Source organism: Pholis gunnellus (genome assembly GCF_910591455.1).
Source record: "Pholis gunnellus genome assembly, chromosome: 16".
NCBI lineage: Eukaryota > Metazoa > Chordata > Actinopteri > Perciformes > Pholidae > Pholis > Pholis gunnellus.
Genome location: NC_136543.1, coordinates 4,472,001 through 4,496,089, shown reverse-complemented (window position 1 = coordinate 4,496,089; position 24,089 = coordinate 4,472,001). Strand labels below are relative to the sequence as shown.

Below are 24,089 nucleotides of genomic sequence, written 5' to 3'. Positions count from 1 at the left end.
TATTTTAGTTCTGTTGCTGAAACCAAACCAATTACAACGTTTTCCACGTGGTGGCATTGTGCGTTTCTGCAAGCGTGATACAAGGCTGATATAAAATGTATCCATAACACATATTTTTGGTTCATTAACGGCGAAATTCAACGTACCTGCGGTTTTCAGAAACATGCAATGGTACATTTTTTTCTGCCGACTGGGATGGGGTTTGAGGTATTTACTTCATAAAGTGGTGCCGCCACCGTAATACAATGGAGGTGAATGAATTTATTCATTTATATTGCTAGAAACAACATTGATATAAAATTGCTATAAAAAAAAAAAGATTTGTTATTAAACCTGTGAGTGCGTTACGGTAAAGTATAGGGAGTGACTGTGGTTCCATTTTTAAAAAGCAAAACATGTTTAAAATTAGCTGGCAGATTGATGGGCCACAAACTATCATCGCCATCCACCACTCGGACAACCACACCCATTCATTCTGCCTCGTTACATAAAGGGCACACCACTTCATACGTTACACCCTGTGTGCTGCAGATTTACCCAACGTGAACTTCATTTCTGGAGATACTTAGTTTGCTCAAAGTACTAAAGAAGGACATTAGAAGAGGTTGCCAACAAGGTGTCTTTCCAAAAAAGACCCAAATAAAGTACTGGATGAGACTGGGTTGTTTTGTTCAAATGTGTAAAACAACCAATGTTTTACATTGTCATATATATTCTGTACCAGGCCAATGGAATATTTGTATGAATCGCTACCACTTTATGAAGCCCTGCGTGCAATCCCCATTTATTAATCGGCTTTCATCCGTACTTGATTTTTGTTAAAGCAGCCCAGTGAGTTGGACAAAATACCATGAACAGCTGCGTGATACATCTCTGTAATTACTGTAATTTCATGAAGTTCTGAGTGTTGTTTCAGAGGTGTTGATCGATGTCCAGAGGGTTGTCAAAGTAACAGAAACACCTCGGAGTTCGTTGCAGTATGGTGTGGGTGTTTGCATTGTTCTGTCCATCAACTGGACAAAAGACAAGAAACACAGTTTACCTTTAATCCCCCACTAAGATGTGGGGGATTAAAGAAAGCTGTTATATTTTTAGTGTAAGCCTTGGACTGGATAATGATCACTTATATCAACTTGTATTTTGAAATGTAGCCTCATTATGTCAGATCCCATGGCGTACACTGAATGTAATATTGGGGTGAAAATGGCATTTGTGGTTTATTTATTAGTATTTGTAAAATATAAAATGAAATGAAACATCGCTTAAGATCACATCTATATTTCCTTAAAAATAAGAGGTTTGAGTCACTTAGTCTGGATATGATTAAATAGCAAAACTGCAAGTCTTCTGGTTCGTCATTTCCCAAACAAACCGGGGAAATCAAACCAACGAAACACCCGAAGTCTTTCCTGTAAAGGCCTCACGTACGATTTGTGACCTCAGTGTTTCTAAAATCCCGGATATGACCCTGCTTATATTGTAATCTAGTGCAACAACTCGACTAGAACTATAATTAACGAGTTGAACCATTTAACAATTTAAGCTTCACAGCGGTAGCATTTGTTGCATGCTAATTCTGGTATTTACTACAACTCCTGCATGTTTTGTTTGGTGTAACTTCATGTATTCATTTACTTCCTGCAACACTTTGATGAACTGAAAAGTTCACATTAAGCGTCATTCATCCTTGACTGTGTAATAATGTATTAAACTTACAAATCTGTCACTCATCACACTGAACAACACAAACTGATACAGTTGTTCCTCTAACAGATGTAGCGGATAATTCAATTCAAGTGGCGCTCTTCTGGCGGCTTTAGTGCAGGCCGAGTTAGAACCTGGAAGACATCATAGTCAAGTAGTTGCTATAGTTTGATTTTGTGTGCCGACGCTGGTTACAGAGAATCAATATCGAATCAAGGGTGGGGTAGAGGGGAGGTTGAGTTTCCAGATAAGCCCTCTCTTGGCCACTCTGGCTATTCATCATAAGTCTGGAGCAACCTGATAGGTCAGGAGAAATGATATTCCTGCAGGAGCAGTGGGGCCTCCTTATCTCTCCATAGCAGGGGAACAGCAGACACACCGATCAATACCAGGCTGTTGTGTAGTACTTGCAATTATCAACAGCTGATCCTGTCCTCCCCCAGCTGCATCTTTTAATACCACATAATTACAAGTTTTGGGACAATGCCTGGTGGAAAGGGATTACAGCTCTGGTGAAGTATGCTTCGTTCCTTTCTCGTCTTTTGAAATCGCTACAGTCTGTGGAAGACAAGAGATCAAACAATAACACGGGAAAAAAAAACAGATTTTATTATGCACTTCACACGGCTTACGGCTTCATTCACCGCCGTGGTCTTTTGGTTGATAGCTGCAGTGACAGTTTTTAACTGAAAACTGTGACCTGTGGTTGGAGGTCTGAATCACAGCAACAACAAAAAAAAGAAGAAAGTTCTACAAAACAAACTACAAAAGATGAAGTTCTCTTTTCCCCCTCTCATTAAAACTCCACTACATAAGATTACAAGAATGAGCCCAGCTTGGTTTGCCCTCCTCGCATCTCTGATCATCACTCAAAGGAAGGAGTTCTTTTGCAACTTCGAGACATTTTTTCAGCCCATTATGGCGCCAAAATTGTGGGAGGTCGCAGCAAACGAAGCAAGTGCTCCAACACCTCCTGTGGTATCCTGGCAGTAGCCTATCGCAGGCGGCTGAAGGACATCTAATGATGGACCGGAGGCGGAGGCAACGAGGAGAGCGCCGGTGCTTCGGATAAACCGGGGGAGTCTCACTTCCGACAGCCACCGGTTTCAGATCGGACCTCTCTGCGACCTGAGCGTGATTTCTTTACGCGCAAAGTTTTAACATTACGCACGTGTTTAATCCGTTTTTTTACGCAAGGATTGGATTTTTCGCAGCTTTTGGAGACTCGGCCTACAGACTATCCTCCTGTGGCAGGACGGCGGCTCCTGTTAGTGTGCTGCTCAGCTGTCTTAAGTGTGTGTGTGTGTGTGTATGTGTGAGGCGTCAGATTCAACCGCGACATCCATCCACATCTCAGGCTGAGAAGTCAGCTCAAACCGGAGCGTCTCTTTGGGCACAAACTCATCCAAGAGCGCACAGAGGAAACCTTTAAAACCCCAAAACGGACCACACTGCGATGGCAACAAAGTTAAAACCGAAACGCGCGGGCCACCCACAGTGACTTCATGTCGGACTAAACCATGCCGGAGCTGCTCGGAGAGTTGTGCGTCAAAAAGAAGAAGAAACGAAGCAGCAGCAGCAGCAGCCGCGCACCGGACAGGAAGTGAACTAATTATTATTAAACCCCATCCCTCATTTCCATATCTAGTGTGAGTTGGCTGGACAGCAGCCAATCCCCCCCCCTCCCTCCCCCGCCGAAGGGCAGCAGCGAGATTCGTAAAAGCATTATCCTTCCTCCATCACAATCACACTGACATGCGCAATCTGCGCACGGGCATCGACAGCAGCAGCAGCCGCCGTCCGCTTATTCCACCGGCCCCGCTCCCTCCGAAGGGTCCCATTCGCCGCTCGTAGATGAGTCGGCTGACGGCAGGCGGCGAGTCGCAGAGCGAGAGAGAGAGAGAGCAACATGTCCCGCCGCAAGCAAGCCAAGCCGCAGCACCTCCGGTCAGAGGAAGAGGCGACACGGAGCGGACTCCTCCGCGCAAGTGGTAATTAAAACACTTTTACTGTGTTTCACTTCAAGCTGCTGGCGCTTCAGAACAGCTGCGTTTAGAGGCTTTTATGGCAGAGTATATATTTGACTATAAAGGAACAAACGACAATGATGGTGGATCGAAACATATCTGAAATAGTAGACAAAGTATTTCGTAAATTAAATAAACGTTTTTCCCCCGACTCTAAATTATTTTTGTTATTTTTTACCTTTTGACATTTTCTACTGCCAAATTAAAATAATGTTTCGGTCACAAGAAGGGAATTAAATAGTGCATATTTGAATTCGTTTTTAATGTTTATCAACTAAATCTGATCCAGATATATTGGCTGAAGATGTTGCAGTAGGCTACGCAGTGCTGATAGCAGGCTGCACAATACAAAACTATTTCATTTCATTTTTTTTAGGGGGATGAATAGAAACAGGGCCTGTTGTGAACTAATAAATCCACCAAAACGCAGAATAAACCCACCAGGTCAATAATTACATGTTAAAGGGTTATTATTTGTGCACGTTATTCTGGCTCAAGGCCTTCCTGTCAACTACTAAAACTTTCACATTTAAATGAGGAGAAAGGCATCTGAAATAAAAACGTGGCTTTGATAAAATTAATTATTATTTATGATCGTAATATTGTATTTACATGTATTTTACTGTTAGTTCTTAATTATTGAATTTTCTATTTTTCATAAATAAGATGAAAAACAAAACAGATTAGATTAAATGGATCTGTAGCTGGAGTGCATTGAAATAAACATAACAAATCATCAGCCATGTATTATTTGTAACTAGATCTCACTCCTTCATATTCATATTGCCAGCCTTTGTTATGGTACACCAGACGCCTAACATCATTTCTAGGATTGTAATATTCCATCAAACAATTAGGTTTTCTCCTCATGTACATTGCAGGAAAGCCTGGATGTAATTCGAACCTTTTAATCAACACTTAACAGCTGAGCACTAACTCACACCAGCATCAGTATATTAATAGTTACATTAACCTTTAAACTGTCGGTTTCAGTGTTTTGAATTGAGTTTGGCCTGCGCTCTCTAAACTCTGTGAAAAAAAAAAGCTTTGAGAAAATGGCTCGTCCTACCTGGCTTTAACTGGCAGCTCATAAATCTGTGTGAAAATGAAATTGAATGTAAAACAGTTCATTTGATTCATATGTGTTTATTCGTACCATTATCGACCTTGTTCATCATTAATAGCAAAACTCTCAAAAGCAAAAATGCCTGAAAGCCAAATCCACACATTCATTTGAATCATCACCACAGCACTTGCTCACATGTTTGTCAGCGGGTTTATGTATTTATTTATTTATTATTTGTGTCTGCGAGACAAGAAGGTGTCGAGTGTGGAAGAGGCCCTCCTCTCTCGGGGGGCCCTCCCACAGCCCTGCAGCCGGGGCGGGGGGGCTCCGCCACTCGGAGATGGGCTTTGATTGAGCCTGCTGATTTAACCTTTGTCAGCCTCACCCTGCGAGGGGCAAGTGCTCCATGTCTGGATCATAATACAATTAGTACATGCGAACCGCTGACCTCTGCGGCCCCGGAGGTCACACACAGAGAGGCAAAGACTGAGCAGGGTCTGTTTGCTTTTCAGCAAAGAGACACCCCCCCCCCCCTCCTCCCCTCCTCCTCCCATCTCCAAACCACACAGCAAGAAAACAAGACATAAATCTGTTTACTGCACATTGTGGATGGATTGAGCGAGGGTGACATTTCTGTCGGCGTTATTGTATTTGGAAATATACTCAGAGCTTTAAATCAAAACTGATCTTTGCTTTTTCTGGAAGTAAATGTTGCAAAGCGCAGACGAAAACCCTGAGCGAAGACAGTGAAAGTGTTTTGGCTCCTGTGTTTGCTGAATCGCCTTGGTGATCCTCAGACCACCCACATGGCGAGCCTGCCGCTCTGATTATTTACCTTTTGACGAGTTTGACTTTCAAGCTGATTCGACCCACTCAGCCGTGGCTACACTCTTCTTTTGTCAAGTGAAAAAAAAAAAAAAGATTCAAAATCATTTTGATTATGATCTCAGATACGAGACAGCTGGAAAGCTAAAGCCTGTAATGTATGAAGGGGAGACACTACAGGTGAGCGTCAAACGGTTAACAAAGAAATATTGCCATGAAACTTGCATAGTTGATTACAAGTTTTCTGAAATGTTATGTCAAAATATGCAAATGAGTCATTCAATTATAAATATGTGCTAATTCTCATAATTTTCCAGAACAGAAATCTGAACATTTGCCAGGTTTAAAATTCTTATTTAATTTTGTTGGCATAATAGTTCAAGTTTTTTATAGAGAGAATTTTGAATATTTGGATTTTTGTCACTATAAAAAATGACGTTTTTAGTAATAAAATGTTTAATAAATCAGGCTCTGAATGATATATGAACAAACCCCTTTTTAAAAACCTTCAGAATATAGAACGGAATAAAACTGTAAAGTTTAGTGTCTGTAAGAGCTGCTGAAGAGGAGATTTCTGGCTCAGGGTCTGAGAAAAAAACGGCTTTTTCCCCCCAGACTATATTGTAAAAATAATATACAGTTTCAAATCATTGCAGGGCAATAGGGTAATAATAAATAAATATATCATGAAAGTTCCCCAGTTGGTTACGTATTAAGACAATACTTATTTGTATTACAAGTTTTCTGAGATGTTATGTTTAGATATGTAATGAGTTATTATCTAATGCTTACTTTTGGTGTATTTGGGAGAAATCTAGATGCAAAAAGACAAAGTAGTAAAATAAACCTGAATAATTGTGTATTTTGGATGTTTTCCTTCCACTGGTCTGAAAGATGTGATGGAAGCAAAATTTACAAAGAAATCTCAGAATTGACCAGAGCATGAAAAACAATATTTTTGCCTGTAAGGTCTGACCGTTAACAAACGTACATCATGAATACACACACGCTGTGTGTTTGCACCAGGGTCGGTTGAGTGTAGCTGTAAATACACCAGACGTCCCAGTCTGTGTTTAGCTTGAGCACACTGGCACTCATTCGTTCAGGTGGTGAAACACAGTGATAACCGGAGTGTATTGACCACTTTGGAAACACGAATGCACAAACACACACACACACACACACACACACACACATACTGGAGCACACACACACACACATTCATGTTAAATTCAGCACTAAAACGTGCTTGTTAAAATTGTCCACATACACCGTGTTTAAGAACAAAGGTGAAGCACACGTGTTGGCCACACACACACACACACACACACACTCAACACACACAGATTTAATTATGCAGCGGAAAGAAAATTATTTTTCATAAAAAGAGTAAATTATTGTCACATTGCAAACAAAATATGTTGAATGAAAAATAAATGTAATTGCATTTTCATACCTAAACTTCACAATATCTTTGTACTTCTGGTCCTTTTTAAATTGTTAATTTCATTGGATTTGTTGTGGGGAAGCCCGAGTGTATGGAACAATACTGCACTATTGATTTTCCCAAATCTTTCCATCTGGTATTGCTGTCTGTTTCCTAATGGGGCAAAGCCGGAACAGATGAACATTCTAAAGTGTCAAATCTTAAAGATCTATTGTCAAACAACGCACAAGAGATTTGTCGAAATGTTTTGGATATGTGAGGTGTTTTTTTGACCAATACTTTGATTTCAAACGTAACAGTTGATTGATATCACAATGCCACATGAGTTAGGACTTAAAACAACTAATCCATGTGTTATATATTCAGTTAACATCAAGAAATTCTGGGTCTTTTATTGGTTTATTCTACTTCGATTCAAGTTTGATTACAAAGCAAAAGGTGGCAAACTTTGCACATATCATTTAGATTTCTACTGTAATAGAAACAACATCAGGTTGATGAAGCTGTTGTTGAAGCTCTGATTTTATATCATTGAGATAAATACACTTTCGATTGCCTGATGTTGTTGATGCAGCATCGCAAATGTGTTCTTCTGGAAATAAGAAGTAATCGGTAATACAGTAATAATAAACAATTTACGGCATGTGTTTGAAACTGCTTGGAAAACTAAATGGCTGTGATTCACTGCATTTCAAACACGTGAGTCACAGGGAAGTGTTTTACAGTTAAATTAGCGATTATCAGGTCTTACAATCAGGTTAGACCACTTTACAAACTAGTCAAGAGTTTTTTAAACAAAATGTGGAAAGCGTGCAATGTTTGTGCATAAAGACGAGACACTGAAACATATGACTGCACAAAAACAGAAATCAATGTACAGTATTGGATTTCATTATCTGTCTGAATGCACAATCGAGAGGCCAGATCACTTTGTTGAACTTTATTGATTTTTCAGGGAGATTATTAACATCAGCAAACGGGGAGTGAGTTTGAAACCTTGTTACGTTATTGTGGGGCCTGTTGAATTTGAATGTTTTCTTTGACATCAAATGATCTGTTTCTACACGCATCATTGTATAAAAACCTCCTTGTAATTCAGCTTGACATGTTTGTTATCTTTGGACACTTTGGGATCCCTTGTGGAATTCCAAGTGCAGTGGGTTTTGAACAATGCTTGTCCACACAACATGAGTCGAGTAAAGACGGACTCGCTGCTCTGTGTGTTGGGGATTAATTACAACGTGACGAAGGGAAATGTGTCCCTCTGGTGAAATATCAGGACGATAAAGGATCAATTATGCGTTCTTAATATATCTTTTTTTTTGTTGCTTTCAGGCATCATTGAGGGCATGGAGAGAGAGGAGACCGATGGACGCCGCCACAGCAGTGAGGACACACACATCTGTGACAAATGCTGTGCTGAGTTCTTCACTTGGACCGAACTGAGTGAACATCAGAAAGTCTGCACTGAGGAGCCCTTGGTGCTGATAGTGAAGGACGATGACGGGATGCCAGCTCCCGGGGAATCTCCTGTCGGACCCTCTCCGGTTCCCAGCGTGGCGTCCAGTGACTCGTCCGCGGCCGAGTTCACGTACGGCGGCTTTGAGCTCGGGGAGACGCTGGCGAACGACAACGTCATTGTGGATCATTTAGAGGACGGCGTGGAGCGTGATGAGGCCATGGAGCTCGAGCGGGACAAATACACAGCGGCCTCCAGCCCTCGGCCTCCAGATTCAGCCGAGTCCGCCTCCCCCCAGGTGTCGGCTGCTGGCGACTACAGCGTGCAGAGCACAAACGTCACGCTGGAGATCCTCCACAGCACCAGGGTGGCTGTCGCTCAGTTCTCCCAGGGGATCAGCAGCGGTGGCACCGGGGGGAAGGCGGCTTCAGCGGTAATCCCGGTGATCCTGGAGCACCTGCTGGCTCTGCAGCAGCAACAGGTCCATCAGCTGCAGCTCATCGAGCAGATCTGCAGCCAGGTCGCCATCATGAACCGACAACCGACACAGGCGGCACTAAACCCGACCTCCAGATCTCTGTCTCTGGCACCTAACTCTTTCCCTTGTCAAGGCATAGCCCCTCGTCCCATCCTGCCGCTGTCTGGAACGATGCCCTCCACCATCAACGGGCAGGCCGCGGTTTCTCTGTCCTCCGTGCTCGAGAAATCATACGATCTCCCCTCACAAACTGTATGCGGCCAGTCCACCTTTAGAGATGTGACATGTACCTCAGCTCCCTCGGAAAATTCAACCCGGCCTCTCTCCAGCTGCAGCAGCGGCACGTTACTGCCTCCTTACGCAGGCTCGCACACCGGCAGCATGAGCTGTCCTCAGACACTGAGCTCCTCCAGCACGCTCCCCCTGGGGCCGAGCAGCCTCCTCAGCTCATCCTCCAGCCTCCCATTTCTACCTCAGAGCCCCCCCAGCGGCGTCATTTTCCCCAATCCCTTGGCAAGCATCGCCGCTACAGCCAATGCACTTGACCCCCTCGCAGCCCTGATGAAGCACAGGAAGGGCAAGCTGCCCAGCGTGCCCTTGTTCGAAACCAAGCCCAGCCCAGAGGAGCCCTTCTTCAAGCATAAATGCAGGTTCTGTGCCAAAGTGTTTGGCAGCGACAGCGCTCTGCAGATCCACCTGCGCTCCCATACAGGAGAGCGGCCCTTCAAGTGCAACATCTGTGGCAATCGCTTTTCCACAAAAGGGAACTTAAAGGTGCACTTCCAGAGGCATAAAGAAAAGTATCCTCACGTTCAGATGAACCCTTACCCGGTGCCAGAGTATCTGGACAGTGTGCCAACAAGTTCTGGGATTCCCTACGGAATGTCCTTCCCTCCAGAAAAACCCGCCTCCTCATGGCTGGAGAGCAAACCTGTTGTAGCAACTCTGCCAGCCACCATGGGCCTTCCGCTTTCCTCCACTATTACCAGCATCGGAGGCTCAAATTACCCTGTAAGCGTAACACCATCCGTTAAATCTCCCTACCAGCCAGCCCCTGGTGAATGTGGATCTTTGTCACCCAACCACAGGGGCAGCGAGGTTCATCCCTCTCCTGTTTCACCGTCTCCACAGTCCCACCGTGAGACAGAAGAGTCCAATAAACTGCAAACAGAGGGGGTGCACCTGCCCCAGAACTGCTCCCTGAGACCGAGGGCTAACCCAGCAACAGAAGCAACCAGCACTACGATCCCGTCCTTGGCCACCACGCCTGAACCCGTCCCCTCGGTGTCCCCTGTCTCCCACTCCCCGGCCCTCTCGTTCAGCTCCGACGAAGCTAAATTCCCAACCGGTGGTTTCCTGGACTCTATGCAAACATCCGAAACCTCAAAGCTCCAGCAGCTGGTGGAGAACATTGACAAAAAGATCTCAGACCCCAACCAGTGTGTCCTCTGTCACCGTGTCCTCAGCTGTCAGAGTGCGCTGAAGATGCACTACCGCATTCACACCGGCGAGAGGCCCTACAAATGCAAAGTGTGTGGCAGGGCTTTCACCACCAAGGGCAACCTGAAGACCCACGTCAGTGTCCACCGAGAAGATGCCCCGGTTCAGGTGCAACACTCGTGTCCCATTTGCCAGAAGAAGTTCACCAACGCTGTTGTCCTCCAGCAGCATATCCGTATGCACATGGTGGGGCAGATTCCGGACTCGACCCTGGTGGACGCGCTCCAGGAGATGGACGGCGATGCCTCCCTCAACGAGAGGAGCTTTGACAGCCTCAGCAGCAATGACAATGACCTCGTTGACGACATCTCAATGGAGGATGACGACGAGGAGGAGGAGGTAGAAAACATGGAGGAGGTTGTAAATCCATCCAAACCCTTGATCTTTGAATATAATTCTCCTCCGAAGTCCTCCAGCATTGTTTCGAGTATAGCCGCACTGGAGAACCAAATGAGGATGATTGATTCCACTTTAAGCCTAAATCACTCCTTCGGCCTAAAAGCCCTGACAAATGGTTTCAATGTTAGTGGCCAGCACAACGTTAAATGCTCGCTATTGGAGAAAAGGCCGGAGAATTGCAGCCCGAACGTGTCGGGGTCCTCCTGTTCCCCTCGTGTATCAGTGTCCACAGTTGAAAGCAGCTCAGAGGGCGTAACCATGAAATCCCCTGCAGTGAGCAGCAACAGGCCAGAGCCCCAAGAGCCTTTGGCAGCCTCGGTGAAGAGAGAGCAATCTGAGTCTCCTACCTCTGGATCAGCAGCTGCAGCGGCCCAAGAGCTGAGAGGAATACAGGCCAGCAAGCTCTGTGTGAAAGAGGAGACTCCGTATAGTATGTTGTTCCAGCTGAGCAGAGAAAGAGGTACTTTTACACTGTTGTACTACTTAAGTAAAAATGGCCACGGCCTACTGAAGTTCAATGTGTTGTTTTTAAGGATGTCATTGATGTTACATTCTAAGGGAGGAAAACTTTCATTTTCAGCTGCAGGTCACAGCATTCCCAGCCTGGTTACCAGCACGTCGTTGGGCCTGATAAAAGCCGAGGTGAATGGTCACGGTCACCCACACAACCCGCCCGAAGGGCACCACCCACCGTTCAGCGTCCACATCCCCCCGGCTTACGTGTCAGTCGGTAGCTCGGGGATGGCCTCCCTGCTCGGCCCCGCGCCTCCCCGGCGAACACCGAAGCAGCACAACTGCAACGCCTGTGGGAAGAACTTCTCGTCAGCCAGCGCCCTGCAGATCCACGAGCGCACGCACACCGGAGAGAAACCGTTTGTGTGCTCCATCTGCGGCAGAGCGTTCACCACGAAAGGCAATCTGAAGGTAGATTTGTGCTGTTTAAGCTGATTCATGCCGATTGATATATTCAGTCAATTTTAAAGTTACAATTCCACCATAGGTTTAGTGGGTCTATCTCTGCGTTGTGTTGTATAGTGGATAAGACCACACCTCCTGGGAACGTCTTTTAGCATTCACATGGTGTCTTGCATAAAGTGTTCTGTGTCTTCACAGGGAAAAGTCCAGAATGAAAAGAGAAAGTAAAGCACGTTTGAGAATTAAACTTTTCTGGTGAAACACAGAACAATGCCCTTTTATCAGAAAATGTACAAATTCTAAATTGCAACATATTTATTTACTCGGGAATGTTAGCTTTCACTTTCAAAATAAAAGTCTGGGCTAAATCCACATAAGATACATTAGAGACTTATAAGGCCCTGTTCATAATTCAGTGCCACATCTGTTCTATGATGTTTGTTTCTAGGTCTTTTCCTCTCCACTAAAAAGACAAAACCCCCAAAAGGAATATATCTGAAGCAAACCCCAAAGAGTTTTTCCACATCTATATAATTTTTCCCCCACGTCTTTAGTGTGTCAGCTATTCACCACAATTTTCTAATTTTGCTGCAATTTACAATTATTTTCCTTATTGAGTAGTCTGCTGGTTATTTTCTCTATTAATCAATTATTTGTTTTGTTTATGAAATAATAATGATAAAAATGTGCATCCCAATTTCTGAAAGTGACATTTTCAAATGTTTTGTTTTGTCGAACCATCAGGCCAAAACCCAAAGATATTTCAGCTCACTTTCATATACTAAGACAAAGAATAGTGGAACATCTTTACATTTGAGAAGATGGAAACCAACAAATATTTGGCATTTTTTCTTGGAAATTCACTCAAACCATGAATTGATTAACAAAATGATTGCTAATTAATTTTCCGTTGATTTGATTAATCAACTAATCGACTTTCAAAAAAACAATTCCAGTGGAGCTATGGTATTGTCAGATCTTGTAAACACAGATTCCAATGAAAGATCTGTCCAAGTCAAACAAATACATATGAAATTCATTAAAATTTGGATTTTTGTAATTATTTTTGAAACATTTGCTGGGACCACCCTTGTTAAACATGCTTGCATTCTGAAACAAAAGTATCCACCACATCTGATGTCTTTACATGTCGTTTTCAGGTCCACATGGGAACCCACATGTGGAACAACGCACCGGCCAGGAGAGGCCGGCGGCTGTCGGTAGAGAACCCCATGGCCCTGCTGAGTGGGGAGGCGGCGAAGTTTGGAGAGATGTTTCAGAAGGACCTGGCCGCTCGAGCGATGAACGTAGACCCTGGATTTTGGAACCGCTACGCCACAGCCATCGCCAACAGCCTGGCTACCAAGAACAATGAGATCTCAGTGATCCAGAACAGAGGCATCGCTCATCTGCACCCTCTGACTGCAGGCATGAACAGAGTGAGCGCCGCAGGAAGTCCAATAACCAGTCTAACCAAGACAGGCATGGACCTGGGAAATAATAGGCATTTTTCTATGCTCATCGATGACAGCAAAGAAATTGGAATCAATTGAAAAGATGAATGGAGACTTGACACTTATGCAATCTATTGTGGACATTAAAATATTTGTAAATCACCTTGTTTGTTCTTATGTATTGTATATAGACTTAACAAAAGAACTTTTTAAGAGTTGACAGAGAATTGTAGGGTATTCACATTTTGCTATTTTATTTTTCCGTCATTTGTTTATTTTTTTCTTTTGTTCTCATTAAATACGGTTAACTTGTACCTGGAGATTCCTACGGTGCTGAGACGTATGGTTGCTCTGAAGAAGGGGACATATGTTCAAATCAATAATGCAAAGAGTCTGTTATCTCCTCCGGACAGCTGCCCAATGCTGCTAGCGGGTGCAAAGCACAAAACACGCTCATAAATACCCACAATTACCAGTTGTGAATGTTACGGTGAGAACGGTTGGACCCGAATAAAAACTAGAACAAACAGTCTGTATGTTCAATTTACTTCCTCACTCTGTTTCAACACTGAAAAGAGCTTTCTTTCGAATAAAAAGCTATACTGAGCTCTTTCATTTCATTAAGCTTCATCTCCATAACTTACCTCTCTTGGCTTTATGCTTGAAGTTAGCAATATTTTTCAACAACTTCTGCATGACGTTAAACAAGAGCAATCCAGCATGGACAGACATGCACTCATAGACAAAATGCTTTTGTTAACATATTGGTTATCTTTTATGTTCTTGTTGTAGGCCTGGAGCAATACCTATAATACTTTCAATTACATTAATAATTTTGGGGTGCTGTCAGTTTTCAGTTTGCAAAAGCAATACTCAGTTTTTTTTTTCTTAAAATATTTCTTTACAACCTTTATGGTGTAAAGACATGCACATCTTGCTGTTCATCTACAATGTGAGAGAATGAATGCAGTCGGGTCATTTTCTCATCCTCACCGCATCATTCATCGGGAACACATCAGAAAGTGGACGTTTTTCAGAGTAAACCGGAAATTTCTGTTGCTGTTTTTGGGAGACACACACCGATGGAAAAACACAATAAGCCAATTTATTTTGAATATTATCTGGTACTAAAAGAAAAATAAACAAAGTAAGACAATGTGGTCAGCTTTAGACTTCTTGATAACAATATAGTTGGGTTTAGGGAAGGCATAAGTTGACTAATTGTTATTGTTGTATAACATTTTTTCCTAACTGTTAAAACAGTCTCAACTCAAAGGTTCCCTTATTAGCTTTTGGGAAGCTTTCAACCGCATCTCACGGTCTTAATCAGTATTCAGCAAATAGGTTATCTGCTCTAAATTACGGATCATTTATGTTGCATTCCATGACTCTCGGAAAGCAGAAACTCTAGCAATCAAGCTTCAACATAACGCCAACTTTTGGAAAAAAGACACATTCATTGTTTATTTTGCTTGCTTTATAAATCCGTTATACAAGCGTTATGTTGTGCTACATTGACAGAATAACAGATATACAAAGTAAAATACGCCGTTTATGCTTTTTAATCGTAATCTACGCGTCACAGTACTTCTCATATTAAATTCATAGTTACGCTATTTTGACACAGTAAGCGAACGCATCATAAGTCCTAAACGACTTTTCAACGTGACGTCAGGATGTGTACTGCCCAGCCAAGATGGCTGACAGTATCCCGTTAAATCTGGTACGGAAGAACTCGAAGCGAGTACCGTATTACAACACAGCCAAACTTTCAAGGTATGGAGGGGGGTAGCTGTGCTGGTTTCTTCGGTTGCGTACTAACGACTCCGCCGTTTATCTCAAATGTTCACATTTCAACGCCTCGCTCGCTCGCTCGCGGGAGGGGTTGCATGTTTGTATTCGGGTCGCGGCTGTTAGCTTGTGTCGCTAGCGCCGCTGCTGACAGCTCTGTCACATTTTCTTGTTTGACAGCCGCTTTGCTCGCACACACCATCACACATAGAGCTCAAAACTCGTCTAATATTTCATCTGTCTTTACGAGTGAACACCACAGACTCTGTAGCCTCTTAGTGTGCCCTAGTAAGTGGCATATAGCTGTTGAGCACTGCTCGGTCCCCTCCTGGCATTTAACTCACAGTCACATGATGGCTTGTCTGCCTTAACCAAGTTCGTCACATGCTGTAAAAGTATTGTTGCATACTGTAGTCGTCATTCACCGACATGCTCATTCTCAGACTGAACGAGGATGAGCTAATAAAGCCCTCAGGGTCAGGAATGGACAGTAAGTGGATTAATTACGTGACCAGGCACTTTTAGACCAAGTAGTAGGTTTGTTACTAATTGACTACAAAGTGTAAGCTAATATGTTTAAATGGCAGCTCACCGCGAATGTGTATACTGCACCACAGTTTGCTTTGAAAGTAAGCAGTTGTGATAATGTTTCTTTACCATCCCACATTTAAGCTTAGATAAGAAGACACACACAGCAGCTCTGCCTTTCTGTATCCCCTTCTCAGTAATAAGATTCATGTGACAGTTAATTGGGCCCAGGAGGGGACTCGTTTGACCCCCCCCCCCCCCCCCCCCCCCCCCCGTGGAGGACCTGCCTGCAGACTGCTGGGTCAGCTACAGAGCAGTGGTCCTGATGCTGGTGAAGCCGCACTAATAAAGCTTTTCCACCGACACGGGAAACTATTGTTGGCAACGACGCTTGTGCTGCACCGGAAAGAGCCAGCAAACTAACCAGCCCACGTTTCCACTGGATTTTGAGATGTATTATGTAACCAGACGTGGGAGTCCTGTAGTGAGACACACTAGTATGGCTGTTTAATATGTCTTGTGGGCAAGTCCCAGTAGTGTGCCAACAAAACGGTGACGGGAAGTTGGTGGATGCCTCGAGCATCTTCTACAGGTTCTGTCTTTTCCTTCACATCCTATTAATGCCAGATTTAGGTTTGCACCGTAATTACTTGACAATTCATACTTCAGAACGGTGTTTGAAAATAAAAACATCTGTCCCACAAACCAAAGATCTGACATTCAGCAGATAGCAACCTGTATCGTTTCTTCAGAAAACACAGTATGTTGCTTTAGTGTGTTTTTTTTTTTTAAGCTCGGAGGAAAACAAATGGCAAATAAAGAAGTTAGTGTGGAGACCTGCGTGCCATTTGTAGATTAGAGTGGTTTTGCATGGAGAAATATTACTGGTATGAATTTGGTTGGAGTTAATAAGCAGGGAAAGGCTCAGCTACATGGCAGCAGAATTATAAATTGCCTTGACTTTATAATAGAGCCGTGCTTCTTTATAGATTCACTTATTTAAATATCAACATATTACAAAATATGATACTTTCAGTTTTGGGTGCGTCTTTGCTTTTCGACATAAGTTCGCTGTGGTTTGATGCGTTCACATGTAATGTGAACGTTCACTTTAAGGGCTTTTTAGAGTTTTGCAGTGTAATGTATGAATCTCTCTCTGTGTGTGTTGTCGGTGTGCAACTAGTATTGGGTTTAGGCTGGCTTGGCCAGTTCTATGTAGGTTTGTCTTGTTGGGCTTTTATTTTTTCCGAGGGGCCTCATGAATTAGATCTCGGGGTCTTCCCGAGAGGGTTTCCACCGTGTCCTTCATCATGTGAAAAGGAGACGTACTCTTCGGTTCTTAGAGATGGAGGAACTGGGTCAACTACGCTAACTAGCTTTAATCTTTGCCTTTGCCAGATGTGTAGCCTCCTTTCTTTCTTAAATCTTGACTGTCGTCTGACAACAGAATATCCATAGTTTGGCCACACAGCCTGTCTGTAGTTCAGCATCCATGGGGATCAAAAGAGGAGCTTATCATAATGAGAAGAGTGCAGGTTGTATCTCAATGTGCATCGTACAATTCAAGTTAACAAATCGTCACGATTTGATGTATATCTGTTTAGATGAAGTCTTCTAACGCTGGAACAGTGTCGCCTTCATTGGAAATCTTGAGTCCTTCTGAACACAGTCTATCTCAGTTCCATGTTCAGTGTCTTTGTGTGTGACGGCGGCGCTCTGTCCTCGCAGATACTCCCTAGAAGATGAGCCCTCTAACCTGGACGAGATGCCTCTGATGATGTCGGAGGAAGGCTTCGAGAACGACGAGAGCGACTACCAGACGCTGCCCCGGGCCAGAGTCAACCAGAGACGGAGAGGCCTCGGCTGGTTCCTCCTAGGAGGCTGGAAAGTCCTCTGTGGCAGGTATTTCTACGCCATTGGAGTCGTTTGTGCGGTTTTATATTAACGCGCGTGACGACTAGCGTCACACGTCTAGCCACATGTAGCTGGACCCTTGTCCCCTTGCTTCAGTCCAGTCCTGCTTCTGTTGCTGAAACAAAGTCTAAACAAAAAGCTGTGTAATATTCTCACAATTTCTGCTGTTTCATCTACTAACTACTGTCTGGGTGTTTTGAAAATAAAGTTTGATATAATATTCTTACTATTAATACTCTACTTGTATGAGGTTTGTATTTCGCAGACTATCAGTTCAAGTTTTATTCTAAGAGATGTATAAGATGTGTGTGTATATATACACACACAAATACTGCTTTCCTATAATAAATTCCTCTACTGCGCTGCAAAGTCGCATCACCAGTTGTTGTCCTTCCGTTTGGACCTTTAACCGCTCTGAAAGTTGTCCGTGTTTTGTCATTCTGTAAATGTATCGCAGTGTATAATGTCAGTCAGCGCGCTCGTTGACGATCAGTTTGGATTTCAAACGCACCGGTAGCTGTGCGTGAAGCGCAGAGAGAGGATAAGGCCGTGTTTTTTTTTTGTTATTTATTTCTTTTTGGTCGAGTTCCTCGATGCGCACCATCAATCCCAAAAGGTTTTCTGCTCAAACAGAACGCTGCGGGTTTTATGCAGCTAATGATTCCTTTGACAGGTTTTGCCCTCTAAAGATGCTGCTTTCTGAGGGGAGTGTGTTTGTTCACGGCAGGACAACAACGCGTGACATTTATAAACAAATGTTTGCGCAGCACCAAACCCCAAAAAGAAACATTACCGATGTAGGAATTTCATAGAACATTCTGTTTTCTGTGCCGTGCTGTCGTTAGTGGTGCGTCTCCGGTTGAGGCTGCATATTGATTCCCCCCCCCCCCACCCCACCCACTAATGAACAAATCGGATTTTTCACAGCTGACCAGTTTGATGCTTTCCAGTAATTTTATGTGTGCTTAGTGTGGGATTATAAAACACAAATAATTCACGCTGAATAAGCCCCGACTGTTCAAATGTCATATTATTTGAATAGCATTCATTTGCTCAAATAAATGTCTCTTATGAAAGTGGACCGGGAGTGCACAGAGGCAGAGAACATCGAGGCCAACGCAAACAAGACTTTATTTTTTATTTTTTCTACCAAAGTTGATTTATTTAGCTTTATGTTTTGCCAACTTGCTTAAAAAGTGGAAAAGCCAAGTCGATCAGCATGACGGTATACACCGACGCTCCCCTCCCCCACCGCTCAGGTGCCAGTTTAGGTCACGCTCACAGCCGCTCTCATTGTAATTTACACCCACACTACACCTCTGTTTGCGTTTGATATCAGATATGCTAGATAAGCCCCAATGTAGTCATTAGCAGGTTGATGGAAAGTCAAATACTTTTTTTTTAAAAAGTGAATGTCAACCCACAATCCATCTCTTCTCTCCAATCTCTTTTTAGGACTTTGACAATCTCACAATAATCTCACAATAAAGGTGTTCTTTGCATGTTAGAGTCAAGAGGGGAAATCAGCCAAACGGTATCATTTGTCTGCACACACACACACACATACAGCATGTGTGGTTTTACCGGATACACAGCATTAGCGAGGGAATCTCCTCCCTGAGAGAGACATTTAAAGCTTCTTCATGAACTTGTGTCAAAAGAAGCCTGGAAGATCTAATTAACACTGACACGATTATCTGATTATGCAAATATAATTAGCTGTAAAAAAATAAATTAAATAAAAGGGTCTATTGAAAAAACAAAACTTTTTAATGTGTGACCATAAAACCCATGACGGGTCCAAAGCAAAAAAAATTTCCCAGCTTCTTAATTGTTAGTATTTTCTGCTTCTCTTTGTCTTACGTGATGGTGCTGCGAAGAGTATTTTCGCCTCAGGTACTCATCTGTGTTTATGTGCGTCACTCGCGCAAGACGTGCCAGTTAGGAGGAGGGGCTTACCGCCATGTGTATACCAACAACGTTTCTTTCCACCTTTTCTTTCCGTCATCAACCACGGTCGAAATAACCAATGTTGCTGCTTTGGAAAAACAAACAGCCTCCTGAATACATCCAGTTCACCACAGCGGTATGAAACCGAAATAAACCGATTTAGCTGTGATTTAATTTCAGCAAACGGACCAATAACCAAGCAATGATGATTTAAGAATGGAGTTTGGATCGATCACAGCCATGCTACGCTAACATTGTAGCTGCTCCACCAAACCTCAAAATAGCTCCATCTAGGCATAAATACGGCAGAGCATACAAATACATTTATGACTTCGTATGTAATGGAAAAAAACAAGCAACTTAAAGATGTCACCGAGGCTTTGGTGATTTTTAACATATATCGGATTGATTTCATGATTAAATTGATTGTTAGTTTTGGGCCCGATCCATTTAGTAGCGTGTGGTTGGTGAGGTTTCCACTGAATCATATGGATGTTTCTCTCTCAGCTGCTGTGACTGCCTCGCCCGTTGCTGTCGGAGGAAGAAGGAGCTGAAGGCCAGGACGGTTTGGCTCGGCTGCCCGGAGAAGTGTGAGGAGAAGTACCCCAAAAACGCCATCAAAAACCAGAAGTACAACATCTTCACCTTTGTGCCTGGGGTGAGTCTGATTAGTGTTCAGTTCACCATCCTTCCTTATTCAATGGAAGTCACTTTAAATGCTCTGAAACACAGAGTCAATGTTTCCACTGTTATTAACTTTTACAGTCCCCACAGTAGCACTTCGACCCTTCCAGTTGAAATATGTCTCAGATTACCAGTATGTGAAGCACAGTAGCATGCGCTGGTTCTAATTGTTAACTGTTCTATCATTAGGTTCAGGGTTTACACTGTCGGGGACATTAGAGATCCATCAGACTTACTTATTAAAAAACCAAACGCTTCCATGATTAAGAGGAGCCGCCTTTTGGCCCGGGCCATAAAATGTCAACTGTCTGTTAGAGACGCAGATTTTCTCATCGACGGCGAACACGAGGGCTCTGTTTTTCTCCCACCGCGATGAATTATTAAATACACACAAATTGAGTTCAGCAGTGTGCATTTTTCCCCCAAAGGTCACGGGGGTTCATTAACCGCAGAGCGCCGTCAATTGATCGCGGTGCCTCAGATTATCTGTGACGAGACGCAAGGCTCTCATTATTGCAAACATTATTCAAAATCTGACCTTAGATGAATGGAATACTAAGGGACCCTTGTTGATGGATAGCCCATTAGCAAAGAGCCCTCGGTACGTCGCAGGTGGCACTTTGTTCTGTGTGGTTCAAGACAGTTGGCCAGTTTTCCTTCTTCATTCATTATGGTGGTTATCTGTTTATTCTCCGTGCCGCGTGAGTTTCCATCAGGTTAATGTAAAGCTACCAGCATTAACATGCGTCTGATTCCACCTCTGGCACATGTACAGTAACCCATCCCAATCTTTCGTTTGTCTTCCTCGGCGGCTGTCGTCGTCCTCCGCTCACCTCGCTGAATCGCTGTCTTCTTCTCTCCTCTCAGGTTCTCTACCAGCAGTTCAAGTTCTTCCTCAATCTCTACTTCCTGGTGGTGGCCTGCTCCCAGTTTGTGCCGTCTCTGAAAATCGGATACTTGTACACGTACTGGGCTCCTCTGGTAAACGCACTTCAGCTTATACACTGTAATGGATGCTGGTTAATGATTTGGTATCATATCACAAAAAACAGTTAGAGCTGAAATGATTAGTTGATGAATCGATTGGTTAATTACTCGTTTCAGTCGAACGTTTTCTAGTTACAGCTGTGTGAGACGTTGCTGCTTTCCTTTCGTTGTCTTTGTGAAAAGAATGTCTTTAAGTTTATTTATTTTTTCACTATTTTTGACACTTTAATTGATGAATCAAGAAGATGAACATTTACCAGGAAAAATTTCCAAGGAACGACATTGCTTCACTTTGCAAGGTTGACTCAACCTCGTCACACCTCACACGCTGCTGCTGCTGCCACACACTGTGGTAACGTGAGCCGCCCAGTGATAAACCGCCTAAAGTCGTGTTCTTATGGTACGAACGAGGCAAGTTCTGAAAGAAACGTGTATGCTTTTTCTTTCATGTTCTTCTTGTGTTGTTTTATGAACATAAATACTAATATATTTTGCACTCAGTGGCTCACGTTGCGGCAGTGTTTAACATTTGCATGTGTTATATGATGACACCTTGCAAATTGTAGCAATGTGGGTTTTTTCTCACACAAATTCTGTTTTTTTTTACTCACCTTAGTCCATAATTTAATTCAATTTTCTACCTACAATGGCCTTTTATCCCTCGTACAAAGTTTTAATTGAATTGACAGGTTCCGGCTGTATATTTTTATTAAGAGTTGATAAAGTGAGATGAACCTTACATGTGTGTGTGTCAAAGTAAGCTTTATATGTTGATGGATTCTGGTATTAATGAAGCTTTCTAAACCATCTTGACGCCTTTTGTGTTTGTCACCCAGGGTTTCGTGTTGGCCGTTACGATAATGCGAGAGGCCGTGGATGAAGTGCGACGGTACAAACGCGACAAAGAGATGAACTCTCAACTCTACAGCAAGCTCACAGTGCGAGGTGAGAGACATCTGTCCACACTCCTCCTCACGACTGCTGACGGTCTGCTGACATTATTACAACGGATATCCCGGCGTATATAGTCGAGCTCTCCCCGTGCGACCAAGAGACGACACTCCACTGGATCTACACTTGTAACAGAAGTCATTCCTCTCGCTGTGATTGCATCGATTTCTTTTCTCTCGCTCCGTTTCTCAAACACCGTATGATCTAAGCTCTGTCCCTTTGTTGAATGTGTGGTGAAAGCCCCCTGTGTGGTGTCTGTGACCGTGTGTAGCGTCACACTCCCTCCATGTGCTCATGTGCATGTACATAGATAGTTATGTGTGCCCGTGAGCACAGGAGGAGAAGAAGAAGAAGAAGAAGAAGGGTTGCAGGGGATATTGAGGCAATAAAATTGAGAGTGACCCTGTGTGCGATTGTTTTTGTCCAGAGATGAAAACAGAGGGGTATTACATTATCATGCTGCAGGTAATCAATCTGGTAGAAGGGGGAGAGAGAGAGAAGTAGCAAAAAGTGGGTTGTGGTTTTGAGAGTCGGCGTCATTCTCAAGTGCCAGAAATCAATACCGATATTTTATTTAACAGCAATTAAAAAGTTCACAGCAGCATATCTTGAATATGAACAGTCTATTTCTGATGTCAAGTTGCTGTCATTCAACCGCTCTCTTTTTTTTTTCTTTAGGTAAAATTCAAGTGAAGAGTTCAGACATACAGGTTGGGGACCTGATCATCGTCGATAAGGTAAATCTGGTCCTCTAGATGTCTTTGCATGCATTGATTTCTGTGAAAAATACCACTCTACCAAATACTTTATTCTGTGTGAATAGCTGTTTATTTGCCTCCAGTTTAAGTTTATGATAACAATAGAGTCAACTTAAAATAGTTAATTAGGAAGTAAGCAATTGAGAATGCATTACGTACATGTGTCTGTGGGCTTATTATAATCCGGTTCTATTTAAAGAGTAAATGTTTCCAAAGCAGTCTGCTTCAGAAATGGCTGGTACGTGTTTGACAAAGGCGAAGAATTAAGTTCTGCTTTCAACTCAAACATCCGTTTGCATCACTGGTGTTGAAGTACGATGTGACTGACTACATTATAAAGCTAGTGAGTGCATGACTTCACCAGCTTCTCAGATTTCAGTACATTTAAAGAGACAGTTCACACCAAAATAAATAATACATATTTGTGATTTGGGGTGGGAACTGAAAACTGATTTTCCCTCATTTTTAAATTGTCGTGAAAGTTTTCAACATAATTCTTTGTATTGTTTCAAATCAGTGCTTTTATGCATCACTCCTCATTCTCACCACCTCCAAAAGGGGATTTTAAGGGGATTTTGAAAAGCTGACCGGCCACTTTAAAGCAGATAGAATAACTTCACAGTGTTAATCAGTGTTAGAGTGAGTTTTGCTTTACTGGGACTGTGAAACCGATAATGCACCTTTGATACTATAAACCTCACAATCACATGTTAAGCATGTGATTCTTTGGTTTCAGCTCAGCCAACATGAAATGTAGCTGCTGCTAAATGTCCATTACTGTGGGTTAGACAGTCTTTAAAAACCGGTTTCTCCTTCACCCTCTGGTCAACGTATTGACCTTGTTTAATTATTCAGGAAGATTCATCTGGCTTCTGTCACAGTGCTCAGTAACACAGCGCCTTATGCACTCTTGTTGTTGTTGTTGCTCTTTCTTTTTTGTAGAACCAAAGGATTCCTGCAGACATGATATTCCTGAGAACATCGGAGAAAAATGGTGAGCAGGCAAACTGTTGGTGTAACTTTATCAATGCAGCAAAGTGCTGACAAGACATATTCCTGATCAGCAAAACTCCTCCTGGATTGATAAATGTCTTAAAGAGATAGTTCGGCTTTTTTTGTCTTTAGTTGTATGAGGTACTTATCCATAGTCGGTATATAACCTACAGTAGACGACGGTCGGCATTCCCCAGTTTGCAAAAAAACAAAACAGGAGTACCAGCATGGGAGCAAGGCAGTCCGACGGGGAAGTGAA

General features: G+C 43.1%; 2 protein-coding genes across 2 annotated transcripts in view; both read left to right on the top strand.

Moving 5' to 3' along the window:
- Positions 1–3,613: 3,613 nt before the first annotated feature.
- On the top strand, positions 3,614–13,373 carry sall3b (spalt-like transcription factor 3b; the record flags this gene model as incomplete). The annotated part of the gene is made up of 4 exons (XM_079176378.1): positions 3,614–3,695; positions 8,405–11,365; positions 11,486–11,829; positions 12,981–13,373. 4 exons carry the CDS (start codon positions 3,614–3,616, stop codon positions 13,371–13,373), a joined length of 3,780 nt encoding a protein of 1,259 aa, XP_079032504.1.
- A 1,597-nt stretch (positions 13,374–14,970) lies between these two features.
- atp9b (ATPase phospholipid transporting 9B) overlaps positions 14,971–24,089 on the top strand; it is a gene marked incomplete at its 5' end in the record, with an annotated part of 40,168 nt that continues 31,049 nt past the window's right edge. The window contains 7 exons of the mRNA XM_079176398.1: positions 14,971–15,050; positions 17,322–17,495; positions 19,965–20,115; positions 21,009–21,122; positions 21,965–22,073; positions 22,758–22,816; positions 23,780–23,831. Coding sequence (XP_079032524.1) covers positions 14,971–15,050; positions 17,322–17,495; positions 19,965–20,115; positions 21,009–21,122; positions 21,965–22,073; positions 22,758–22,816; positions 23,780–23,831 — 739 coding nt within the window. The remainder of the gene's footprint in view (positions 15,051–17,321; positions 17,496–19,964; positions 20,116–21,008; positions 21,123–21,964; positions 22,074–22,757; positions 22,817–23,779; positions 23,832–24,089) is intronic.